At 43.6% G+C, this 21,730-nt stretch overlaps 2 protein-coding genes across 2 annotated transcripts in view; one reads left to right on the top strand and one right to left on the bottom strand.

The window, feature by feature from the left end:
- LOC119843336 (butyrophilin subfamily 1 member A1-like) overlaps positions 1-21,730 on the bottom strand; it is a 1,931,986-nt gene that overhangs the window by 1,350,103 nt on the left and 560,153 nt on the right. The window lies entirely within an intron of this gene.
- LOC119843331 (butyrophilin subfamily 1 member A1-like) overlaps positions 1-21,730 on the top strand; it is a 29,359-nt gene that overhangs the window by 1,018 nt on the left and 6,611 nt on the right. Inside the window, exons 2-6 of the mRNA XM_038372555.2 lie at positions 7,665-7,775; positions 10,804-11,151; positions 13,642-13,923; positions 20,127-20,231; positions 21,664-21,684. Of these exons, the coding sequence (XP_038228483.1) occupies positions 7,670-7,775; positions 10,804-11,151; positions 13,642-13,923; positions 20,127-20,231; positions 21,664-21,684 (862 nt within the window). The 5' untranslated portion in view covers positions 7,665-7,669. The remainder of the gene's footprint in view (positions 1-7,664; positions 7,776-10,803; positions 11,152-13,641; positions 13,924-20,126; positions 20,232-21,663; positions 21,685-21,730) is intronic.

Here is a 21,730-nt window from a genome sequence, read left to right as displayed (position 1 = left end):
TGTGGACATCCAAGCTGCTGTATAATTTCCTACTTTTTTTTGACACCTCATATGCCAACTTATTTCGAAGTGGAAATGCTTCCACCCATCTAAGTCTGTGGCTGTCAGTATATACCGGCATCCCTCCTTTGTTGCCAGGAATGGCCCTATTAAATCCATTCCCACCAATTCAAAGGGCCGACTGACCTGTATGCAAGTGAGCCGGTTGGAGTCATACTTTGAATTTCTCTTATTTCATATTTTCAATAAGCGTAGAAAAAGTATGAGGGTAGACTAAGATTCATTCAGGTGTTTAGGCTCCAGCTTTGGTGGAACTGGCCATACTGCACCCTAAAGGCTCAGGAACAAAGAGGCGCATAAGAACAAAATATCACGTACAGTAACTCCTCACTTAACGTTGTCCTGGTTAATGTTGTTTCCTTGTTATGTTGCTGATCAATTAGGGAACATGCTTGTTTAAAGTTGCGCAATGCTCCCCTATAACATCATTTGGTAGCTGCCTGCTTTGTCTACTGCTTGCAGGATTCTCTAGAAGAGCAGCCCCTCCTCATGGGGATTAGAACCGGGGAGGCTGGCAGCCCCCCCCATCAGCTCCCTTGTCCTGACCCATAACTATTTCACATTTGGTGACAATGTATACCTTCAAATCAGCGGCACTGCGATGGGTACCCGCATGGCCCCACAGTATGCCAACATTTTTATGGCTGACTTAGAACAACGCTTCCTCAGCTCTCGTCCCCTAATGCCCCTACTCTACTTGCGCTACATTGATGACATCTTCATCATCTGGACCCATGGAAAAGAAGCTCTTGAGGAATTCCACCATGATTTCAACAATTTCCATCCCACCATCAACCTCAGCCTGGACCAGTCCACACAAGAGATCCACTTCCTGGACACTACGGTGCTAATAAGCGATGGTCACATAAACACCACCCTATATCGGAAACCTACTGACCGCTATTCCTACCTACATGCCTCTAGCTTTCATCCAGATCATACCACTCGATCCATTGTCTACAGCCAAGTGCTACGATATAACCGCATTTGCTCCAACCCCTCAGACAGAGACAAACACCTACAAGATCTCTATCATGCATTCCTACAACTACAATACCCACCTGCTGAAGTGAAGAAACAGATTGACAGAGCCAGAAGAGTACCCAGAAGTCACCTACTACAGGACAGGCCCAACAAAGAAAACAACAGAACGCCACTAGCCATCACCTTCAGCCCCCAACTAAAACCTCTCCAACGCATCATCAAGGATCTACAACCTATCCTGAAGGACGAGCCATCGCTCTCTCAGATCTTGGGAGATAGACCAGTCCTTGCTTACAGACAGCCCCCCAATCTGAAGCAAATACTCACCAGCAACCACACACCACACAACAGAACCACTAACCCAGGAACCTATCCTTGCAACAAAGCCCGTTGCCAACTCTGTCCACATATCTATTCAGGGGATACCATCATAGGGCCTAATCGCATCGGCCACACTGTCGGGGGCTCGTTCACCTGCGCGTCTGCCAGTGTGGTGTATGCCATCGTGTGCCGGCGATGCCCCTCTGCCGTGTGCATTGGCTGGGCTGGACAGTCTCTGCGTAGAGGAGTGAATGGACGCGGATCAGACGTCAGGAATTGTGACATTCGGGAACCGGTTGGAGAACACTTCGATCTCTCTGGTCGCTCGATCGCAGACCTGGGGGTGGCTATACTTCGGCAAGGGAGCTTCAGAAACAGACTCCGGGAGACTGCTGAATTGGAGTTAATTTGCAAACTGGATACAATTAACTTAGGCTTGAATAGAGACTGGGAATGGATGAGTCATTACACAAAGTAAAACTATTTCCCCATGGTATTTCTCCCCCCCACCCCACCCCCCACTGTTCCTCTGATATTTTTGTTAACTGCTGGAATTAGCCTACCTGCTTGTCACCATGGAAGGTTTTCCTCCTTTCCCCCCCCTGCTGTGGGTGATGGCTTATCTTAAGTGATCACTCTCCTTACAGTGTGTATGATAAACCCATTGTTTCATGTTCTCTGTGTGTGTGTATATAAATCTCTCCTCTGTTTTTTCCACCAAATGCATCCGATGAAGTGAGCTGTAGCTCACGAAAGCTTATGCTCTAATAAATTTGTTAGTCTCTAAGGTGCCACAAGTACTCCTTTTCTTTTTTCTTAAATTCCCTGTAAGGTATATGGCTTGGCATCTGCCTAGTAGCAGTTCAGGTGGCCATCCCCCCACTGCCGTGCTACTCCTGACCTTTCCCTCTGCCTTGGAGCTGCTCCCGGGAGCTTCCTGCTTGCTGGGGGAAGGGTGCTGATATCAGGATGTCCTCCTGCTCCCCCCTCCATATCCCATCTCCATAAAGTGGAGGAGGGGACAGTCACATTCTGCTGGCAGAAATCTGCAAATGAAACATAAGTGTGTTGGGGAAATGTAATTGGAGTACAGCAGAAAATTCAGAAGGTGTGCATGCTATTTTAGAAAAGAAAAGAAATGACAGATGTGTCTGCTGACAGTTCTGTATATGTAGATAGGCTATTCTATATGCATCGCACGCACACGGCACAGGAAAACTCTCCAGCCTAAAAAGAGTTCTTTCCCCTCATTGTTCTGATTGTTGCCATATTGGGGATCTGATTCAGTGTATTGTTTTCCAGAGACATCCCTGCATTGTGCCTGGTGATCAGTAGCCTTTATTTCAGAGATCCCCAAACTGGGGGCATGCCCCCCTAGCGGGGCATGGAGGAAAGTCTGGGTGGGGGGAGCAAGGCAGGGCCTAGGCCAGCCCCTATGAGGGGCAGGGAGGGAGCACCACCCAGCCCCGCTCTGCTCCGGTCCTACCCTTAGCCACATCCCCGGCTCCTGGCCCCCGTCCCTAACCTTGGCATGGCCCTGCCCCCAGCCTCAGCCCCTGGCTGCAGCCCCACTCCTGGGTGCGAAGCGGACAGGGGCAAGGGAGGGGCGGGACTGTCAAAAGTTTGGGGACTGCTGCTTTATTTGGAGGAATGCTGATGTTCGATGTGGGATGTAGTTCATATGAACAGTAATAGTTCCAATCTGTGTTGTCTTATGCCAAGATCACTCTGTAGTTGACTATCCTCATGTTACTTTATAATTTCTCCTTTCAGTTACAGATTAACTCTGTCTGAGAACAGATACTGGCTGGGCGTTGATCTTTAGATCTTGAAGTAATAAAAATATTACCATAAATGCCAGATGAGCAACAACAAATTTTTTTTCATGGGTGTTCTAAGGGAGGCTTTGTTCTGGGAGTGAGGTGAAAAAAGAGTTGAAAAACAAAAAAGTCAGTAACATTTTGAAGAACAGCAAAAGAGGATCCTCAAACCTGTTACCTTCATCCGAAGAGGGATACCTGGAAAAGAGCCTGGTGGATAATCAGCTGAACATGAGCTCCCTGGAAAATAAGCCTGCTGCCGCCACGGAAACTTATCTTTCGGTAGGACTGGGTGTGCGTCTTTAAGGGCTGAATGACTGTACTGTTCCTGTTACTTCTCCGCATTTATTTTCTGAGTGGGTCAAAGCATCAAGAGAGAGACACTTCTGTTCAGTGGAAATCAAACCAAACCTTTCAATTAAATCCGCGAGAAGAAGCGGATCTAAATAATTAATTATTCAGGCTCATAAATGGAAATACTTGCTTGCAATGGGAGAGAAGAGATGAAGACTTAAGAGAAGCTGTAAGAACTGATGAGATCATGAAAACACTGGAATGCATCCGATGAAGTGAGCTGTAGCTCACGAAAGCTTATGCTCAAATAAATTTGTTAGTCTCTAAGGTGCCACAAGTACTCCTTTTCTTTTTTGCGAATACAGACTAACAAGGCTGCTACTCTGAAACCTGAAAACACTGGGAAACTTCTGCCCGGGATCCATCAGATAGGTGAGCTGTGGTTACTTCTTAATTGTTGTTGTTATTATTTATTTGAATTGTAGTAGCACCGGGGAATCCCTGTCATGGTCAGGACCTATAGTGCTAGGTGCAGTACCAACACCGAACAAAAAGATTCCTTATTCTGTGGGGTTCAGCACCCCTGTTCTTCCTCTGGGGTGTCTGGACCCTGATTGTCACAATACCATCTATTTTTTTTCTCTTTTTCAATCCTCCCTTTTTCTCTTTCTATACCCCAAAAGAAAACCTCAGTAGAAGTAGTTTGCATAAAGACAGATGTTCAAGCAGAGTTGAAGTTCTCAGGGGAATAAGCAAAGGTGTGCATTTATTTATCATTATTATAATATTATTATGGACTAAGGTTTTCAGGGAGCTGAGGTGTGGAAATTTTAGTTCTAGGGGTTTTTTTTGTTTTTTTTCCCCTGGTTGGATTGTGTTGGTAATTGTCTTCCTAGCATTGGGATAGCTATTTTTAAAATCTATTTTATATCTTGCCATTAAACACAAACTTAAATACACACATCCCAGGGATTCAGAGTAGCAGCCGTGTTAGTCTGTATTCGCAAAAAGAAAAGGAGTACTTGTGGCACTTTAGAGACTAACAAATTTATTAGAGCATAAGCTTTCGTGAGCTACAGCTCACTTCATCGGATGCATCCGATGAAGTGAGCTGTAGCTCACGAAAGCTTATGCTCTAATAAATTCGTTAGTCTCTAAGGTGCCACAAGTACTCCTTTTTCTTTTTATCCCAGGTATTGTCACTGATAAATGTCTCTTGCTGTGAAGGCAAATCTGTTAGAAATGGCTGCCCCTCACTATGGCTATTGGAGAGACATGACCACATTAGAAATTTGATGCTTTCTGCTCTTCACCAGTTATCTTGGGGAGTCTGGGGTCCCTTTCCCTTTAGAGGAACTGGTACCTCCCAAGGCTGGGCAGCTTCTACAGTAGACAATTTAGGTGGGAAATGTGACGGAGTTACAGGCCCGATGCTCTGGGACTTTGACTCTCTATGAAGCCAGCCAGGAAGCCAGTGTGACTCCCCTCAGGGCATGCTGCCCAGGGCAAGGAGCCTCTTGGGCTATAGCCTTCCTGGGTCTGACTTCAGAGCATTCAGCATTCCTGTTCATACCATACACTTCCCCTTGGCGGGTTCACTTGGACGGGCCCCTGGGGAAGCCAGAGGGCCCTGCACACCAACTCCACAGTAAGCAGTGACTCTCAGCCAGCAAGTAAAACAGAAGGTTTATTAGTCGACAGGAACACAGCATAGAACAGATCTTGCTAGCACAGAAATCGGTGACTTTCAGCAAAGTCCATCTTGGGGGGGACCCCAAGCTGGCTGCCTCAGACTTCCCCTTTCTCTCCCCCTCCCTTCAAATCCGCAACAGCAGACTGCCGTGACCTCCCACGTGCCTGTTGCCCCTCCTCCTGGTTTTTGTCTCGCTTCCTGGACAAAGTGTCACCTGGTCACATCCCCTTCCTGGTTCTCAGGTTAGGAAGGGCACCATCCATCGTCCATCGCTTATGTGCAGGCAGCTGGAGCAGCTTCGCCTGCCCCTGAGGGCCTCAGCAAAAGTCACACATCCTTATTCCCACCACCTAGGCATTGGTGTAATACACAGGGAAACTGAGGTACACACAGTGTTCATGCACAACAGTAAGACTCATACAATATAACAAGGGGGAAACCCCACTTTGTCACAGGGAGTTTTGCTGTAACCGTTTACATTTTCTTTTGGCTGGGGTAGGTGCCTGCACCTTAGAAAGGTCTGGCACTGGCATGGGTTTCTGTGGAGATTTTGGTTTTGGCTCTAAAGTGGCTTGGGCTCTGGTGGGCATACCAGATTCAGGATCAGTTATGCCACTAGTTCTTTTCATTATTGCTTCTAGCTCAGTTGACGTAAAGATATCAAAATTATTTGCTGGAATTTCAGGTTGCAAAGACTTTTGGTCTTTCCTGAGATAAACTGATATTTCAGGTTGCCTCCTCACGTGCCTTCTCAGCAACTTCTATAGTTCCCTGGGCTTCTTGTAATAAGTGGCACAATTGCCCCCCCCCACTTTCCTGCTGGTAATAGCTCACCTTACCTGATCACCCTTGTTCTAGTGTGTACGGTAACAGCCATTGTTTCATATTCTCTGTGTATAAAATCTCCCCACTGTATTTTCCACTACATGCATCGATGAAGTGAGCTGTAGGTCACGAAAGCTTATGCTCAAATAAATTTGTTAGAAGTTAAACAGTTATCTGTTTGATCTAGAATCCATAGGAATACATGAAACCATAGGTAAGTAACACATATAATCACAAGTACAAGGTCCACTATCTTTTAGCAGTTGTCAACCAATTGATGAATGTCACAGCATATACAATTCCTAAATATATCCATGCACTAGTTATAATTACAGACATCCTCAAATCCTCGTAGATGGTGTTAGAGTCTGATGGCTCTCTCATGGATTGATCATTAGTACAGGGATGGTCCCTGCTAGAGTTTTCACATAGGAAGCTCAATTTTCCCATCCTGGGCACCCTTTTTTAGAATGTGATTCTGTCTATACCTACATTCTGCACATTTACATGAAAGTGTCAGCTCTCTTTTCCTTTTTGGTCTGTGCCCCTAGAAGGACAAGGGACCCCTAATCTATAGGCTGTGTAGATTCTCTTTATTCGCATTAGCACTGATGCACCACCTGTATCCTGTGGTTAAAAACACGTGTTGGAGACAGAGATGTGCTTCTACAGCATTTTTATAATTTAAAATTAAATTTCCAGCTATTACCACTTGGTACCTCTTTTCCCATAATCTTATGGCATCAGGTTATTCCTCAGTCATTTATTTGTTAGCATTTCTTATCTCCAAGGGCTAAAATAGCTAAGCTAACATCTTGGAAGCCTCAGCCTACAGTTTTTGCATTTCAGTTTATTTTACTTATATCTAATACATGATTCCCTCTAAATAGTGATCAGTCTTATACTTCTATAATCCTACAAATTAACTCTATTTAGTGAATATATATATATATAATATCACATGTTGATTAATCATAGCATCACACAATAAATGGATAATAAACTAAAACCATTGGCGGCATTGGGCTGTAGGGAGGTGCCTGTCTCTGCTTAAAATCCATTCCTGGGAACTCCTCTCCTGGAGCCATGTGGCGTACCTGCCTACGTCAGTTCTTCTGAAGAATGCATTAGGAGCCTGCCTCGTTCCACACAAAATGACCGGAGGAGGAGTCTGTCTTTTAACTTTTACCCCAGTGGTTTGAGCCCTCAGCTGGGCTGACGTAGGGCTCCCTCAACCTCAGCTAGTGAAACTGTTCCACTTCCGATAAATAAATAGTCATTGGGCCATAGAAAAATGATTCTGTAGCCCAATGATTCGTGCACTCACTTGGGAGGTGGGAAACCAACTCCGATCTCCCCACTCCAGGGACCCTAAACCTAAATCTGGGATTAATGCACCTAAGGACCTTTGTGGAAGTGGGCCATAGTGCTTCACTAACTCCTGGTTCTACAGCATGGAGCACTGTTAAGGTTCCTTGCTAAGCAACTGTGGGGAGATGCAGTTGATGATAGTGCTATAAAATCATCAGGACATTTGAATCAGGATCTCCATATCCGAGTGTTCCATGAGCTGTTTATGTGCTGCACAAGATTTATTTAGTTATAACATAATCCTTATTATGCGCATTCTGTTTATTTTTTTTCTCTCATTTATTTTTTTTCTCAAGTTACAATGAAAATGAAATTATCATCTCTCCATCATGGCTCCACAGCAAGCATCTCTCTGCCTGGTTTCATCATTTTCTTCATTAATTTACCAATTCACAACTTGGAGTCAGGTAGACAATACCGCTCATTCATTGTCCTCCCCGTTGTTACTTATATTATTTATTTGCTTATTCCATTGCTTAGCTGTTAAGGCGCATATAGGGACAAAATTATATGATTAAATTACAAGTTTCTGAAAAAGAACATCACTTTAGCCTACTTAATTCTACCACTTGATCAAAGCCGAGAAGAATTCATGTGCCAGATGCCATCCCATTTCCGTTTATGGTTTTCTGATGTTCACCGAAATCACCAGGCTTTTCCCGAGGGATGCCTGGAACATTCCCTGATTTATTTATTTATTTATTTTAATTCATCAGCTGCAGCAAAATTATTACTAAAATTAAAACCAAAGCACACAATTCAAAAACCCAAGAAACAAATAGTTATGCTGCTGTTTCATGCCCATACAACATCATCACACAACCTTAAGACACTAACAGGGTTTAAAAAAACCCAACTAGATAAGTTCATGGAGGGTAGGTCCATCAATGGCTATTAGCCAGGATGGGCAAGGATGGTCTCTGTATCCTCTGTTGCCAGAGGCTGGGAATGGATGACAGGGGATGGATCACTGGATGATCACCTGTTCTGTTCATTCCCTCTGGGGCACCTAGCATTGGCCACTGTCAGAAGACAGGATACTGGGCTGGATGGACCTTTGGTCAGACCCAGTACGGCCATTCTTATGTTAAGTCTGCTCCCTTGCCCCTGCTCCAGGGATGCCAGTATATGAAATTGTGTGGTAGCTCTGTAATGGTACTTGGGGAACAATTTGGTGTTGAGTTATTCTGAACACACTAAGTAGCAATGCTTGTCAAAGAAGACTAAGGTGCACTGATTGAAAAGTTCCTCTTGTTTTCTCTCTGGTATAAGAAAATGTGAAATTTTGCTAGAGGAGGATTAGATGCTGTGATGTGTCTGTAGCCACCTGCAGAGGGCAGAGAAAATTATATATGTTCAGATTGGATGAGTAATCATTCTAGGGCATTAATTTATAGAGAAAAGCAATGGCAAATCTTCAGTTTTTCACCCCTTGGATGACTTAAAAATATATACATTGCTGCTAGAAAGAACGACCATCTTCTCTTTAACCTGTACTGCATATTTTCCCTGCAAGTACAGCAATTGCAAAGACAGTATCAAAATCATTCCAGCACAGAACAATTGAAATTACAGTGATGAGAGTACTTAGGTCCCCCGATGGAACAATGAAATTCCATCAGAAGGAAATATTTGCTAAACCAGTCTCTCAGACCCTCTCTTTGCCCATTTGGAAAATGAGGATAGTAATACTTACCTAGCAGATAATTCATTCATGCTCCTCTGCAGTACAGATACCATAGCCTGGGGGGCGAAATATAAGTAGATGAACACCCGCCTCCTCCACGTCATCTGGTGCTGTCTCATGAGAGCAGCTACCAACTAAGTGGAGGAATGTCCGCAGTGCGTTCACCACCAGTTCCCGAGGGCCAGCTGAGTTTGCTGAGTCTGCTCGGTGCTGTCAAGTGACTGCAAACCACACTTGGCTCACATTGTAGAGTCAAAAACAGACTCATAGCATTTTAACATTTTGGTTTCAAAGCTTGAAACCCAGTGGAATAAGCTTTGGGTGGATCCTCCCTCCTATTTTTTTTTCTCTGTCTCTGCAGAAAAGGCATTTTACAACTGGGTTAGATTTTAAGGACAGGTCATTGTGGGGAAGATGAAACTAGGAAACCTCTTGAGAAAATGAGCACAAATTAGCAGCAGGCCCTAAAGAGCCATGGCTATTTCCAAGTTGACTATGTACAGTAGAAGCTCAGAGTTGCGAACACCTTGGGAACTGAGGTTGTTCGTAACTCTGAAATGTTCGTAACTCTGAACAAAACGTTATGGTTCTTTCAAAAGTTTACAGCTGAACATTGACTTAACACAGCTTTGAAACTTTACTATGCAGAAGAAAAATGCTGCTTTTAACCATCTTAATTTAAATGAAACAAGCACAGAAGCAGTTTCCGTACCTTATCAGATCTTTTTGTAAATTTTCCCTTTACTTTTATAGTAGTTTACATTTAACACAGCACTGTACTGTATTTGCTGCCTTTTTTTCTTTTTTCATTTTTGTCTCTGCTGCCTGACTATGTACCTTTGGTTCCAAATGAGGAGTGTGGTTGACCGATCAGTTCATAACTCTGGTGTTTGTAACTCTGAGGTTCTACTGTATGAAGATTTCAGAAAGGATTGAAAATTCAGCTTGAATCAGAAACCAGGTGGCTTCATAATAATATGAGGCCAGCTCTGATCACATGTAACCATTTATATTTTTTATCGATCGCTTTAAGAACATAAGAACGGTCACAATGGGTCAAACCAAAGGACCATCTAGCCCAGTATCCTGTCTTCCAACAGCGGCCAGTACCAAATGCCCCAGAGGGAATGAACAGAACAGGCAATCACCAAGTGATCCATCCCCTGTTGCCCATTCTCAGCTTCTGGCAAACAGAGGCTACGGACACCATCCCTGCTCATCTTGGCTAATACGCATTGATGGACCTGTCCTCCATGAATTTATCTAGTTCCTTTTTGAACCCTGTTATAGTCTTGGCCTTCACAACAGTCTCTGGCAAAGAGTTCCAAAGGTTGACTGTGCGTTGTGTGAAGAAATCCTTCCTTTTGTTTGCGTTAAACCTGCTGCCTGTTAATTTCATTTGGTGACCTCTAGTTCTTGTGTTCTGAGGAGGAGTAAATAACACTTCCTCACCAGTCATGATTTTATAGACTCAATCATATCCCCCCCCTTAATTGTCCCTTTTCCAAGCTGAAAAGTCCCAGTCTTATTAATCTCTCCTCCTATGGAAGCTGTTCCATACCCCTCATCGTTTTTGTTGCCTTTTTCTGAACCTTTTCCAATTCCAATGTATCTTTTTTTGAGATGAGGTGACCACATGTGCACGCAGTATTGAAGATTTGGGGCGTACCATGCATTTATATAGAGGCAATATGATATTCTCAATTTGTTAAAGTTCATTTTCCTTGTGTCATGAATTTGTTTCACAGCCCAGTTCACAATCATTGGACCGGATCAACCTGTCACTGCTATTGTGGGTGAGGACATTGTGTTACCCTGTCACTTGTCACCCCCGATGAGTGCTGAGGACATGGAGGTGAGATGGTTCCGGTCTGATTACTCTTTCCTTGTGTATCGCTATTCTGATGGAAAGGATCAGACTGAATATCAGATGCCGGAATATACAGGAAGGACAGAGTTTCTGAAAGACAATATCAGAAATGGAAGTGTCGCCTTGAGGTTACATAATATCAGACCTGCAGATGAGGGACAATACATATGCTATTTTGAGTCAGCTTCCTTTTATAAAGATGCCTTATTGGAACTGAAGGTAGCAGGTCAGTAGCTTGTGCTTGTATTTCCTTTAGTGATAGTATTTGATTGTTCTTTTTTCTTATTTGCAGCTCAGTACCCAATAAGCTGGAAGCTTTTGATACATGTGTTTCTAAATTTAAGGTGTTCTTTCTACTCTTTTTGGCTCACCTAAGAGAGGAAGAGGTATATCCTATTGGGTGACTAGCCATGAGATAGCTGCTGTATCTTGAGAACCCAGGGACAGCAAAGGAGCCAGCATGAGCCTCACGCCACAAGGCCCAGTTCCTCCAAAGACTTCTCCTGGTCAGTCAGCATTGTTTTAGCCTTTCACTTATTCAGCCAGACCCAGTTTTCTCTCGGTGTCTCAAATGCTGTCAGAAGCTGAAACAGCAGAGAGACAATCGAATAATCATTCAATGAGATGTGCAGACGAATGTAAAAAGCAAACTAATGGTGCATCTCTTAATCAACATTTCTCATATCACAGTCAAGTCCACTGCTTTTACGTACAAACTGAGGGCCTGATCTAAAGCCCACAGAAATCAACCAGAGGTTTTCCAATGTCTTTCAAGCTGGTTGTAATAGCTTCAGTAAGCTTTGGCTCAAGCCTTGAATCAGGTGAGATGAAAAGAGTTTAATCATCTAGGTCAGTGGTTCTCAACCGGGGGTCCGGGGCGCCCTGGGAGGGCCGCGAGAAAGTTTCAGAGAGGCCACCAAACAAGGCTGGCATTAGATTTGCTGAGGCCGAGGGCAGAAAGTGGAAGCTCCACTGCATGGGACTGAAGCTAAAGCCTGAGCAACTGAGCTTTGCGGGGCCCCATGTGGAGTGGGACGCCAGGTGATTTCCCTGCTTGTTAGCCGCTAAAGCTGGCCCTGGCTTTTCTATGCAGAAAAACAGTTGGTGTGGCAGAGGTGGACTGTGGAGGTTTTATAGCATGTTGGGGCGGGACCTCGGAGAGAAAAAGGTTGGGAACCCCTGGCACAGGTTTCTTTCATTAGGCAGGAAGAAAATGACTCTGAACTACACTATAGGAACCAGTTTAAACATGAGAAGCAGCAGAGATGAGCCATGGTCCCTGATCGTAAAGGACACTGATAGATCTAATGAAATCTGCAGGACACCTTCCTGAATATATCATTAAAAGATATTTAGGAGCAGATATCAACACTTTTTCCATCACTGGTCTCACGCTCAGCTGCTACAGATCTCAGGAAATTGTGAAATTGCAATGTGACGGTAGATGTCTCCTCTGCACTTTCTCAGCAATTTACCCTCTAAAATGGATTTGAAAATGGGCACTGATGGACTGGCATAAAAGGCAACACGTGGGGGGTGGGCATGTGGGGTCACATCCCCTTTGCTGCTTGGCTTGTACTGAGCATGCTCACACAGATTTGAGCATGCTCAGTAACATTGCTGAAGACAGCTGCCTTCACTCTGCCCCCCACTATTGGCAGGCATGAGTCGTCTCTGTCTGGCACCCTACTCTTTTTCAAAAGAGTGGCCATCAATAAGTGGCCTAATGGCTCCCATTAGTTTGGCACCATCCAAGAGGAAGTGTTTGCATACTGCTCTCTCAGCACATCCTGAGCATCTGTTAGCAACAACGGATGACACTAAGGGTCTGTCTGCATTGCACCCAGGGGTGTGAGTAGTAGCTCATGTAGATATACCCACGCTAACCGCCCTGTAGCTAGCGCGCTAAAATTAGAAGTGGGAATGCCAGGGCCCAGGCTTCAGAGCAGCTTTCCCCATGCTGAGAACATACCCACTGGAGCAGCTGGCAGTGAAGCCCATGTTGTGGCATCCTGGATTTTACTTTTAGCGAGGCAGCTAGAGCACAGTTAGTGCTGATCCATTTGCCTGAGCTGCCATGCACATCCAGAACTTCAATATAGAGTTGGCTGCGGCTGTCTTCTCCTGTTCTAACACTGTCCCCCTAAGCCAGACAGGTGCCTTTTTATGACTAACTTGACTTATGCACTTTATGCCATGGGGCACATAGGGCCTTCAGTGCTGCGTTGCATCTTTGTTGGTTTCTTGCTCCAATCTTAGCTTCTTCCCAAGTCATTTTGATGGTTTTCGAATTTGCTTCTGTTGTGCATTGCCATGCATTTGTTGTGCTGAAGGTTTAAATACTTACTCCTTATGCTGAATATTGATATGTTATAATATTAAACAGACAAGTTGGACCAGGTAATCTCTCTCACTGAACCAACTTCTGTTGGGGAGAAAGCCAAGCTTCCTAGTTTACAAAAAGTTCTTCTTTAGGTCTGGGAAACTAACCCCGAGTGTTCCATCTAGTATTTACCTGTGACACTCGGGGTTAGTTTCCCAGACTTGAAGAAGAGCTCTGTGTAAGCTCAAAAGCTTGTCTCTCTCCACAATGGAAGTTGGTGCAATAAAAGCTATTACCTCACCCGCCTTGTCTCTCTAATATCCTGCGATCGACATGGCTACAACACCATGACACAATATAAAATTAAAACAGTTTTATTCCACTCATCTCCAGCTCTAGGCACTGGTCCTCTCATCTCTGTTGAAGGTTATCAGGATGGAGGGATCCGAGTGGTGTGCCGATCGGCTGGGTGGTACCCAGAGCCTGAGGTTTTCTGGAGAGATCTCACTGGACAACATTTACCGTTGCTGTCTGAAACAAAATTCCAAGGGGAGAATGGCCTGTTTGAAACAGAAACTTCTATAATCATAACAGAAACCTCAAACCAGAACATGTCCTGTTCCATTAGGAGCACACTCCTCAAACAAGAAAAGGAATCAACAATTTATATAGCCGGTGAGTTACTGTCCAAGCTGCAATGTGACCATCAACACGCACCCACCTGCAATTGGCTAACAACGTTAATATATGTCTATACCAATGACAACTATCTTAGTAACAGCCACTAAGCATTAACATAGATGCTAATGAATAGTGATTGAATGGTACATAAATAATCAAACAGAGGATGTTGTGAAGGCCAAGACTATAACACAGTTCAAAAAAGAAATAGATAAGTTCATGGAGCATAGGTCCAGCAATGCAGGGATGGCATCCCTAGACTCTGTTTCCCAGAAGCTGGGAATGGGGGACAAGGGATGGATCATGTGATGATCACCTGTTCTGTTCATTCCTTCTGGGGCATCTGACATTGGCCACTGTCGGAAGACAGGATACTGGGCTAGATGGACCTTTGGACTGACCAGTGTGGCTGTTCTTATGTTCTTATTGTGCCTAATTCCTTCCCAAGCTATTGTCTCCCCACAGCTGAACAGTAGCAGATTTCATGGCCTCACAGGTTTGCTGCCCATTCCAGGAGAGATCACCAAGGCAGAGTCTGGGTATATTCTTAGTGCAACATGTCTTATTTATGCTACATACATCAGTCCTTGAAGTGAGATGGTCACAAACAGTATGCAGGTGAAACCCTCTGTCAGAAATTTCAGCTGCCTTGTTCTCCGGGAACAGCTCTGCTCCAATAATTCACTCTCCTTAACCGTGTGTTCAGGTGACTCCAGCTGTAGCAGATAGCTCAGCTCCCTTCTGTGCTTCATACCAAACAAAGTTCTAATCACGTTTGATCAATGCACACAACCTACACAGAATGTGTGGTGTGGATTCATTAAGAGTGGGTATGTGTCTGGAAGGTGGGGGCCACTGACAAACAGTGATTATGGCAGCTAGCGCGGTATTTCTAGTTTGTACAAGGAGCAGTAGGTGAGGCAGACTGGCTTTTTGCTTCATGGCAAAATGGAGGCGTAGCAGAGCGAACACTCGCTGCCATGGCACCTCCTGCTGGTTACCTCGGGAATTCGCTCGATTCCAGCTCTCGGAGCGCCCTCTGCTGGCCGGTGTCTCGCCTGCCGCAGGCCCCGTGTCCCTCCCGGACCCCAGTGCCCCGTACCTTGGGGTGCTGCCCCACAACAGTCCCCACACTCTGGGTCTCCCCTCCCAGGGGAACCCCTTCCCCCTATTCCCATCTTGCCTCAGTGGCTACTGCCAGTCGTCATCTAGCCCCCTTTCTCTGGGGCAAACTACAGTCTATAATGGCCACTCATCATCGGCAAGGGGGTTGGACCAGCTGCCACTGCCTATCCTGGGCTGCTCCTCTGCAATCCCAGTACCTCCTTGGGCCTTTACCAAGGCCTCAACCTGGGGAGTTGCCAGGCTGAAGCTCCCCAGCTCCACTTGTCCTTCCCTAGCACTGCTTTGCTCCAGGTGCCCTGTACTCCTAGGTCAGGGAAGCCAGGTCCTTCCCACTCCAAGACTGAAGTGAGACTCCTCCACCTTCTGGCCCCCCAACCCTCTTATCAGGGCCAGCTGGGCCCTGATTGAGCTGGCCACACCTGTGGTCAGCTACTCCCTCAGCTGCTCTCACTCCTTATCCCAGCCGCAGCCCTATCCAGGGCTTCTTTTAACGCCTGTTCTGCTGGAGTTGGGCAGCCATTCCATTACAGGAGGATGGGGAGTGGTGTGGTTTCCCATCTCCGCGTACAGAATAAAACCGGTTTAACTGATCAGAATAAATGTTCATTGTCAATTTAAACCTTCTAAGGGAATTGAATCATTTGTGAACTGTCCTGATTTCTAGGAATGTATTTATTATTCTTAACTATTTGCTGGATAGTTTGGGTGAAACTGACTGGCAGCCCTCAATCCACAATCCTGGGCCCTAGTGTGTTATGATGATGATGATGATGTTGCTGTCTATTTGCCACACCTGTTTTCCAGCATCTAAAGTTACTTTTTAAGAAACACTACTCTAACATTTATGGTTCTGAATTAAACCTTCAAAATGTGATTTCAGTGGAATCAATGCATTAATGCTTGCCTATGTCTGAAGAGAGCCTGAACCAATAGCTCCGAGAGGTGTGAACTGTCCCTGTTTATTTCAGTGGGACAGCCCTGCTGAAGTCTAATAAGCATATTTTGATGAGCTGATTTCTCTAGAAAAGGGATCCTTTCCAGTATACCTTCAAACGAACAAATAAAACTAAGGAACTCTCTCCACTGGAATCTTTTTAAAGTAATGTTAAGGTTGTAAAGTTCTTTATCTGCCAATGAAAAGCGCTATATTAGAGCAAGGTTATTTATTATTATCCCTCGGTATTACATCATGGGGATTTTTTTAAACAAAAGATCCTTCACATTGTAGAAAATCTTTAAGCACAGAAAGGGGAAAACTTTAATTTATCCCCATGAGTGTCCAGTAAATCATGACCATGAACCAACTCTGCAGGTTTGGTCATCAGGAGTTTTGTTAAACCCTCCACAGAATTCCTGTCGTTTGGGTGTTCAAATGCCCTAATTCTCCTTTCACTTTCCTTGGAATTCTCCCAGCACCTAAGAGTGCTGTCTTCCGGAGGCTGACAACAATCATGATATACTGAACTCCTAACGTGTTTTTGAGCTGCTCATTCATACCATTAGGCATTCCTCCAAGTGTTCCAATAATCACTGGGATTGATTTTGTTCTAGTTTTCCATGATCATTCATGGCAAATTATGAAGAACTCTGTGTTCTCTTATTTCTTTTTTTTTATATAGTTCTGTTGGCTGGTATGTCTTCTTTTCTACAACAGCTATCTCAAACCTGTTTGCCTGCACGGTTTGGTCTGTGACAATTGCCAGATCCCATTAAATCTTAGCCTCTTCATTTTCTAGAACGTTTTCAGTTTGGTGATTAGAACACTGCATGGTTCATTTGAATATATATTTGCCACAGAGACTCCAATGCAGATGCTTGGCAACCTCATTGTGTCTATTCATATATTCTTTCCCAGCCAGGATCCTGCAGGCCCTCAACACATGCTTCACCATCTCTTTATTTTCAGAACATGTTCTGTATCTTGGGGAGCAGTTGTGTTTAGTCAATTATGTTTCAAATGTAATTAGGCCTTAAGAACTACTCTTGGGCACCCATAATGCGGCTGTCTCTCTTTTGAGGATAACCATCTACAAACCATTAATTTGTTAATCTTCTATCACTAATGGGTCTGATCTCTCTCCAGGCATTGCTTTCTGTGTACATATTTTGGGTCTTTCTCTGGTGATTTGCTTTCTCCTTTCTCTTATGTTTTCTTGGACTGGGATACGCGTTCAGCGATCACCTGTTGTTCTGACCAGATGGCTTTTACTCTAGCTGACTCCTTATATATTTTCATGTTGTATTCTTCATTGTCCGTTACTCCACCCATACAGAGACTTTTCCTCCATCACATCATTGGATTTAAATCCTCTCCATATCTTGATTACCATTCATTAATATATGTATTACTAGTATTTTTTTTCTTGTTTCCCAATTTTTTCTTTATCACTCCAGCCGTGTGCCATACTTACGGTATCACCCATACACTGATAGCTCAGATAAACTTCTTATTTGTCTTTAGAATAGTTTTTATTTGTGTATAATATTTTTTCCTCATGTCTTCTGTGATTTCCTTATGTTGTACCTCTGACAGTTCCCTGATCCTCGAGATACTTGTAGGGGCCGGAGTGAGCGAGATCTTGGATAGTGCCTTTGTTGACTTGTACGCCATCAGACTGAACCAGTTTCCCCCTCTTTACAGATGCCGATGCACATTTAGCTGATCCAAACCATGGCTTTATGTCTTCATTAAACTGTTCTATTCATCTCATCAATCTCTGTATCTCCCTTTGTGACTGCCCATACACTTTCAGATCATCCCTCTATAGCAGATAGTTAACTGGTGGTGGCTCTTTCCTGATATGACAACTGCAATTTGTCTCCTAGGGCGTCCTTGTGAGTTGCAGCACTGCTACCACAAACAACTTTGATGCTACGGAATCCTCTTGAAAGATTTGGACCTCATCAATGAGATTCCCTTCCAGGCAGAGTCGAGGGTCCCAGTTAACCATTCATTGTTGCAGAACCTCTGCAGAACTTTGCACATTTTCCATAGCTTGATGATCCACTAATGTTGCATTCTCTCATATGCCTTTTTGTAGACTACTGTAGCCCATAAGGGCTTGTCTGCCTTCACTATATGCCGCTGTAACAAAAGGAACCTACAGGCCTGGATCCTGTAAGTCATTAGCTTAAGTAAGTTAGCATAAATACAGTCAAATATAGTAGGTCTGAGATCTTTGGCATAGCTAAATGGCCAGTTACCCTTAGATTCTGGGGAACTAGGAATAGCTCCCTCAATAGCAGGAGTTGAAATCTAACAGTAAACAGCAACCGCAGGAACAAGGAAGTGATCACTGCAAACTCACCTAAATAAGAAGTGATGGATATGATAATGAGATAATTGGAAAGATGTATAAATATGCTGACCTACAGGATAAGTGCACCCCAATATTATGAGGGTGAGGAAGTCACATTTGGGCATGGAAGGCTGAGCATTAGCATGAATAATCATGATGGCGCTCCAGCCCTATAACAGGGCAAACCACCATGTGGAGGGGGTTAGGTTTCCATCATTGGACCCTTCAGCTCTATGGTTATCTATCATCAATCTTGGGCATTGAGGAACCTGGACCATCGGACTCACTCAGCATACTAAAGGCGGGGCTGGTCTTTTGTCTCTTACCACCAGGTCCTCAGGGAAGGGTTTGGGTAGGCAAATCTAAGAGCTCATGCAAAGAATGATACCGCAGTTATCCCAATGCCATGTTATTCATAATTATTTATGTGGCTTGGAGCACTTCTGGCTTTCTTATTGATTTTAATAAAAATCTCTAAGGCTTTGCTTTGCCCACCGTGTGTGAGTCCTCGCCCTACACCTCGAGGATCCCTACAAGATATTGAATTTGTTAGTTTGAGTTCACTGTAGCCAGATTCTAGGACAAGAACCATCTTGCCCTTAGTCTATTAATCAGATCAACTGGCAACCAATACAAGTATAATTAACAATTAAAAAGATCAAGCAACACTAACCATACTCTCTAGCTTTTTCTTCTTTCTGTTTTGCATCCTTTGTGACCCTTCTGTTCAGCATCAGGTGGTTTTGCATCCCTTTCATGTTTGCTGTGCAGTCTTCTTGCTCAAGATGCAGCATTCAACTGCAATATAGCACTATCCAAATCTTGTTTGCCAAAAGTGCCATTATAGAAGTTTCCACACAGTTGGTAAACATGTGATCGGCCTGTAACTCTGAGGATCTCTGCTTCTTTCTTTCTTTCTTTCTTTCTTTCTTTCACCATCCACCTTGGGCATCTGTTCTTCAAACATATGTTAATTTTTTCCAGTAGGCAGTCAGAGAGAGTGGTTAGTCATTTCATCCACAATCCATGCACCCTATTTAATCTTCATGTTTTCTAATTTTTCATTCCTCTCAGTGTCTCATCTATTTCTTTCTTTGATATTTCTGTGTATTCCTCAATCGTGGTTTTTTTCTCACATTTTCCTACTGTTTATGTTACATTGTTATAATTCTCTTATGTTAGTAGTAGTAGTAATCGGAGTATGTTATCTTTTAAGAACTCTAAAGTTTGGGGGCTGGGGGGAATCAGAAGCCAAGAAATTCATAGTTAAGATTAAATTACAAAAAAACCCACATCTTTGGAAAACTGGAAATTTGCAAGTAAGATAATTAAATCTTTTTAAATCTAATTTTTTTTTATAAAGATAGTATAGACTCAAACCATTGATATGTGTCTGTATTCCTCACTATGTATGTATTCCTCACTTTAGCAAAGTTTTCTGTGTGGGTAATTTTTATCAGGTGGGTTGTTTGTCAAAAACTCTTCACTTCAACTATAATTTATTATTATATGTGATATCACAGCCTTGAACAATATCTCAGCAGTGAATCAAGCCAAGCCCACTTACTCACTGATACCATATATCTCTGTTAAAATGATCTTGGTTAGAACCATTTTTAAGTCCGTTTCTGATCACTTTCATAGTGTAAACAGGGCCATCTCTGATTCCTCGTCTCACCCAAATTCTGCTGTAAATGTATATATTTGTAATAAAAACCATTTCACCTTTGTCCTTGCTTCCAAAGTAATGCCAGTTCAAATTTTTTTTTCCAGAACTTTTTTTCCCGAAGAAATCTCCCTGGATCACCATTCTGTGCACGATACTGGTTATTCAGGTTTTTTTTATTGGCCTCTTAATTTATCTCATGAAAACAAAAGGTAATACATTAAATAAGGAAGTAAACTATAAAGAGACGTTCTCTTAATAAATCATTTTTAAGGTTATACAGTGATGGTGATAACTCCATAGTTAAGGTGGTTACTTTATTTTCAAATTATTTCAAAGTCTGTTTTTGTTCCCCCCTCTAAAATCCCAAAACAGTGATATCAGCACAAAAAAATTACAGCCCTAGAGCTGTGGGTGATTTTTGTTCTGCAAAATTGGAAGTGATTTGAACAAAGGATTCCCAATTTACAGCATCCTAATATGGGAATGTTCATCCAAGCTCCATTTTTTTCTTTTACCATTTCTTAAGAACAAAACAAAGGAAAAATGTAAAATTTAGTGTATTGGACTTCGCAGCTGAGATCTACAGTGCAGAACCAAAATTTAGTTGTATAAAATGGAAATATGCAACACGGATAAGGCCCAAATTGTCACATGTCACCACTGATTTGAATTGCCTCTGTTTTTGTGTAATGAATCCAAGGGTATGTCTTGACTTCAGAATTAGCCCTGGCTTTCACTCAGATGTTGCTCCTAGCCCCATCTTCCATTCACACACACAATCCTCTGGCCTGAGTTTAGTGGTCCCTTCCACCCAGGCTAGCTCACACAGTTGGGGCTGTGCTTTCACTCAGGCTGGTATTACAGTGAGGGCTCAAGCTAAATCACTGGAATTCTGATGGTCCTCCAGTTCCTTCCCATAATTCCCCCGGGTGCCCAGAAGGACAGACAAGTTCTCCCAAAAATCACTGGAAAAGAATCGTAGAATGGCTCAGCTTAGCATAGCCTAAAGAACCCTGGGATATGTCCCCAGTAGTCCTCGTATTGCACAAGGGTGAGTGCGACAGTAGTGAAGACACATGAACTTTCTGAGTATGTGTTTGCAGAGCGGCCACAGACCTAGCCTAGGCTAACCTAGATGCTCAGACCCAAGTGCCAATTATTCAAGTTAGCTCTGCAATGAAGACACACCCGGAGACTCCTGGAGCCTGGTTTTAAGATCTGAGGAATCCCAATTCCAGCTGAAGTCAAAGGTTACTGTAGGTGTTGAGCTCTTCTGAAAATCAGGCACAGGGTGTGTCATGCTGGGCATGTTAAAACTCAGAAACCCAATCAATGACCATTTTCACTGTGCACCGGTTTTGTGGGTCCTGGAGCCAAGAGATCTGGGACCCCATTCTGGGACTGCCCCACCTTTTGCACATGCCTATTTGCATTCGGAGCAGAGTCACTTTATCTTGCATGTAGTGGACACACAGACACTTTGTTTGGCCACTCTGCCAATGTACCTCAGGGCAGTCCCTCGGGGAGGTTTGAAGAGCCATGGGTAAATTTTGACCATAAAGGGCATAGTCTTTTTACTGTGTATCCATGGGGAAAAGAAATGTAATAATAATAGTGTATTTATTTCTGCTTATTTTTTAGAGAAGAGGGCTGCAGAACATAGTAAGTGTTATTCCCTCTCCTTTCACAATATTTTGCACACAGCTGT

This window comes from Dermochelys coriacea, chromosome 14, assembly GCF_009764565.3.
Source record: "Dermochelys coriacea isolate rDerCor1 chromosome 14, rDerCor1.pri.v4, whole genome shotgun sequence".
NCBI lineage: Eukaryota > Metazoa > Chordata > Testudines > Dermochelyidae > Dermochelys > Dermochelys coriacea.
This window is presented reverse-complemented; position numbering and strand designations above follow the sequence as displayed.